General features: G+C 39.5%; 1 protein-coding gene across 2 annotated transcripts in view; it reads right to left on the reverse strand.

Moving 5' to 3' along the window:
• Window positions 1-199: 199 nt before the first annotated feature.
• The window catches only part of LOC137983084 (progesterone-induced-blocking factor 1-like), a 16,584-nt gene continuing 11,783 nt past the window's right edge, over window positions 200-5,000 (reverse strand). The window contains exons 17-23 of one of the 2 annotated variants that reach the window (XM_068830270.1): window positions 4,694-4,785; window positions 3,836-3,936; window positions 2,709-2,803; window positions 2,285-2,353; window positions 2,034-2,090; window positions 1,119-1,209; window positions 200-845 (exon numbers count right to left, since the gene is read on the reverse strand). In XM_068830270.1, coding sequence (XP_068686371.1) covers window positions 763-845; window positions 1,119-1,209; window positions 2,034-2,090; window positions 2,285-2,353; window positions 2,709-2,803; window positions 3,836-3,936; window positions 4,694-4,785 — 588 coding nt within the window. In that variant the 3' untranslated portion in view covers window positions 200-762. The remainder of the gene's footprint in view (window positions 846-1,118; window positions 1,210-2,033; window positions 2,091-2,284; window positions 2,354-2,708; window positions 2,804-3,835; window positions 3,937-4,693; window positions 4,786-5,000) is intronic. The other variant, XM_068830271.1, reaches the window with a different exon arrangement.

Consider the following 5,000-nt stretch of genomic DNA (forward strand, 5'->3'; position numbering starts at 1 on the left):
CCAGGAACAAATTCAACCAGTGGCCAGAACGTGTCTAGAACCCGGGATCCCCGGATCTCAAGGCAAGTGCCCCAAATACTGGGCCACACTGCCTTCATTTTACCCTCGTTAAAATCGACGCGGACATTATACAACGATTTTAAGGGGAATTACAGAAGCATTTATCAGCGAACAGAAGAACCCACCACCCGTTTTTTTTCTGTTATAATCACAAATCACACTAAAAACATTTAATTGTCAAAGAAATCTCATCGTGTGTTTCGTTATATTTACACAGAATACATTTTTTTTACAAATAATATATACAAAAAGTCTACGATTTCACATTTTAACAGTGAATAATATGATGAATTATAAGTTCAAATTTCCATTTGTACTTTAAATAATATGAAATAGTTGGTCTCTCCGAATCTATTTCTGAATAGTTGGTCTTTCTGAATGTCACTTGTAAGGTCAGCCTGATTAACTAGCTTTAACTTAAAAATTAGACTTAACTTTGTGGATAAGTTCTAATTTTCTGATTTTGGGGTAATCAATCCAAGTTTTGCGTTTACTTGTCGACGAGAGAGCTTTGAGACCACGAAAGATTGAATGAGTTCTTTTCTTACTTTAAATAAAAGGAAAAACCAAGTTTGAGTTTTTTCGTAGATGCGAAATAAAAATGGACTTAGCATGCACAGTTTTAAAAGCAAAAAAAAAGTTGTGAACTTTTTGTAACTTCCGAGCAGTGACCATGAAGCTAGCGATCAGTGAAGATTGCGATTACTGCAGCAAGCAAATTGCTGACCGATTGTTGGGATTTTGCAGTGCTGTTAAGGTCTTTTTCTTGAATATGGATGCCTCTCCTGAAAAAATTAAAGATACACCAATTTATCAGTTTTCCGGTAGGAAAGGTTTTGTAGCCGTTTTTATGGTGCAAGGAAAATATCCTGTAAAGAGAATTGTTTACTTTATTAGTATAATTACAGTGGGAGGGAAGGAGGGTAATGAAAGGAATATTGGGTTAGCAGCTGCGGTCAACATTCTTCACATGCATTAGTATTCACTATTTAACTCTCCGTTGTTTTTCCTTAAAACATTGTTTTATATTTATTGGTGTTTCAAAGATCTATGCATACCTTTTCCTTGTGAAATTAATCTTGCCACGCAGAGAAATTCAAAGAAGTCCACGGTGCCAGAATCATCAATGTCAACCTCCAACATGGCTTCCTGAGAACGATACATTTGGGGAAACAATGTTTTGAGCCAAACTTAAAATTCCTGTTTAAAATTTACTATCTTGCCAAGCAGGAGACATTGTTTTACCCGGGGTACAACCATTGTCAGCGGGAAAACATGAGACTAAGCAATGTCGAAGGTACAAGAAATAAACCGTCTTTTCCTTATTCTCCTTGCGGCCCCGCTGCAAATTTTTTGCCATGCAAACAAACAATCCCTTGAGCTACGCAAGATTACTATTTATCGATAATTGGCTATTCTCTTCCCACCACTTCGGGACATTTTCAAAATTTAATTCAGTGACATTTTTGAAATGTGCGCTACACGCTTATAGCGAACGCTAATCGGAACGTGGAGTGAAACGAAATACATCAAACTGCAGTAACTTGACTTGAAGACAGTCTGCGTTGAGTAAATTGTAAAATATATCAGCTGCGGAATTGCCTTTCCCGTTTTCGCGAATTTCCTTGTCACTGACCTTTCCCCCCCCCCTTCACATCCTCAGTAAGGCAAAACAGAACGCGTGCTAAACTGGAGGAGATTTGTCACTGAAGTTAACTACAATTGCTACAGACACGTAAAATACATAGGTCACATTCACCATCCAGTGAGTTCTCTGGTCCATTGTTCCTGATGTATATTAACGGGTGTCCATTGTTTTCAGACTTAATCCCTAGAGGTGTGGTATTAGTTCCATCCTGACCCGAAGGTGAGAGGTGTACTCAGCAAGAATCTTATCAAGGTTAGTCAAGACAGGAATACCTGAAGAGGACTAAATGTAGGTGCCGTAACGCCACATCTCATCAGAATCCTACCTTAATCTCCTCTGTCGTAGCCATTCTACCAAGAGTATCAGGAATAGCTCTTAAAAGCTAGTAAAAATAAAACAAAGTAGTATAGTCTTTTCACTATATAGGTTTCAAGGTAAAATTATCATCTGATCTTGCTCAAATGACCCTTTCTATCATACAAAAATCAGTGCATCTAAAAATATTTTCAGTGTATTATGTTGAGAAGGTCTCTTCCACTCTTTGGCATTCAGAAATTATTTTAAATAGCATCCTACCTCTTGGGTATCAAGATTGAAGTCGTCATTTGTATCAAATCTTTTGAACTGGTCAAACATGTCTTGAATCTAAGTAAGAGGCAAATCAAAATGGCTCTAAAACGAACGAACTCAAACAATATGTCGAAAAGAGTAATTAAACGCAGACAAATATATCATTTATTATGATATGAAGGTGGTGATATTATCCACAACAACAACGTTTAAAAACGTGAAAGTCTTCTGTCACTGAGCTGTTCAATCAGTTCTAAAGTAGTGTTTGTTAGTATAGAGGCCCCTGAAGACCTGACACCGCCGGCCGGGCTGCATGTCAAACCCTACAGTAGCTCAAGGTTCACTTCCGTCACACCTCCGTCACACCAGAACTACTTTTGTAGCACTTGCTGATTTGTTCCTGTTGTTATTCTAATTTCTTAGCCATTACCTCCTTCTCGCTCCATTCAGGAAAGTGTTCCATTGCCTCCCTTAGGTGCGGTTTACCAACCTTCTTGTCAACTAACCTTGGATGGACGCCAGTCACTAAAATGTATTGAACATGCGCGTTTGAGGTGCAGTCAAAAAAGCCGTGAATATAAATTTGAAGCAGCTGTATTCACCAGGATCAAGTTGTTCAAAGTCTGGATAACTTTATCCACTAGATAAGTCACTAGAGTATAAAATATACTCCAAGTAGATGTGTCCAGTAATGCACGTAATAAGATGGACAATGATTTTGATAGGCGTCACAAAGTGTTCCCTTGCTATTCAACCCAACTTCAACATCACTCGGCTCGCTTCCGGAAATACAGACAACGAACGTCGCAAAGTGTCCGGTAAACTCCGGTACTCAAGGAAACTGAGATAAAAGCGGCATAAAACAACGCTTACCCTTTCACTCACGTGATAAGTAACCTTGTTTTTCCCACCGAAGCAAAAGAAAGAGTTTGCATGACAATAGCACTCAATTCCCGGGGGATAGGTTGGGGACACCAACATGGCCGCCCGTTCTTTTGTTTAGGGTCACCAACATGGCCTCCGTGACGTCACGTGAAAACCCTCTATTGCTAGAAATAAGTAGCAAATGTTTGCACTGTGTGTTGGATATCAAAATTGGGCTTGCGTCGAATTACTTGCACTACTGGAGGTACGTGACCGGATAAGGTTATCCCACCTTTTAACATCCGGTGCTAAGCCGAAATTGTTCAAAGCAGGTTAAAAGCTAACCTTGCAACAAACTTCGGTCATAAATAGTTGTAACACTTCGCTAGAACAGCAAGTGAAGCGCATCAAAGCTATTAATAAAGTACCCCTCCTTCTCCCTCCCTTCAATGTTGCGTTTACCGGTTGGTTTTTGGACTCGAACCCATAAACATCAACATTGAAGGGGAAGAGGGGGGAAATTGCCGTCTGTGTTACAACATTTGTGACCGAGAGTAGCTTAACTTGACCGGCTGATTCTGTTGGCTTTTTAAAAGCCAACAGAATCAGCAACTTGAGATTACCCGGCTAACTCTGATTTGAATTTCTCGACTTAGCAAGATAACGTAAATGAATGGAAGTTATTGTAATTACCTTTAGATGATTTGGATTTTGAAAATTTCCTTGCTCTTACGCTAGCACTTGGTGTGCGACCTTCCCTCCAGCCTGTCAATAATGGATGATTGATGTCAACTCTGTAACATAAACGGAACAAAAAAAAAACTTAACATTCAGATTTAAAAGCCAGAGCGCCCTTTTTAGACCGTCGCTGTCGCTAATGTGTCGAGCACTTATCACGGATCTCAGTTTCGCAACAAAACTTGGGAGAAAGTGGGATTGTCGTTAAGAAGACAGGGAGTCACGGCCACCTACCTCGATAATAGGGACTTTAAGATCTACTACGGCAGTGTCCACGAAAACGTAACCTCAAAACAGAACTTTGCTCTATCGTAAGGCCTTCACGATTATGCCATGTCGTTCACGTCGCACAGTGTTGGGGAAGTAAAAAATAAATTAGTACGAGCGGTTTCAGGGTAAAAATAGAGAATGAAAGATTCTCTGTTGCCATACTCACGCTGTCGTCGAAACCTCAAATTTAGTGATTTCACGTTGCTGTCTGCAGAGTACGGCATAAACACTTCCTAATATAAAATGCATGCCGCACGTGCAGTACGATTATTTTTCTTGTTTTAACCAATGATATTATTGTTTTGTGGGGTTGCCGTAGCCGTCGTCGTTTTTTAAACTCCCTAATAAAGACACCAACGCCCACCAAGTACCTTTTCTATTAGCATGACGTAATGTGATTCAGAAAATAATCTTTGTTCCAAGGAGATTTAGAGCAACTGGGCTTGCCGGTATATATCCAATGTTCTCCAAAGCCCTTATTCCTAAATTTTCAGTCCATCTCCAAAGTGATTGAGTATACAGAGAGAAAACTATTACTTTTACCTATATTCGGAGTCTTCTACTTCCTGTAAGTACGATTCCAAATCTTGAAATGGTCTTGATAGTTTCTTACCCAGCGGATGTCCACTAAGATCCTTGAGAGAATGTGAGACATTCAAGACGCGACATAATGAGTTTATTTTGGGAATCGGTATCATTAACTGTGTCATCATTCTGGTGTCAAACAAATGGAATGAAAATTTGTTCCAAATAATCAACAGGTTTTCTCTTTCGCTCCCTTCCATTCAGAACAGCAACGAAGTTTTATTCATTACATAAGTAGGCCATTTAAGGGCAGCTATTTTAGGGG

The sequence above is a fragment of the Montipora foliosa genome, chromosome 13, assembly GCF_036669935.1.
Source record: "Montipora foliosa isolate CH-2021 chromosome 13, ASM3666993v2, whole genome shotgun sequence".
Classification (NCBI taxonomy): Eukaryota; Metazoa; Cnidaria; class Anthozoa; order Scleractinia; family Acroporidae; genus Montipora; species Montipora foliosa.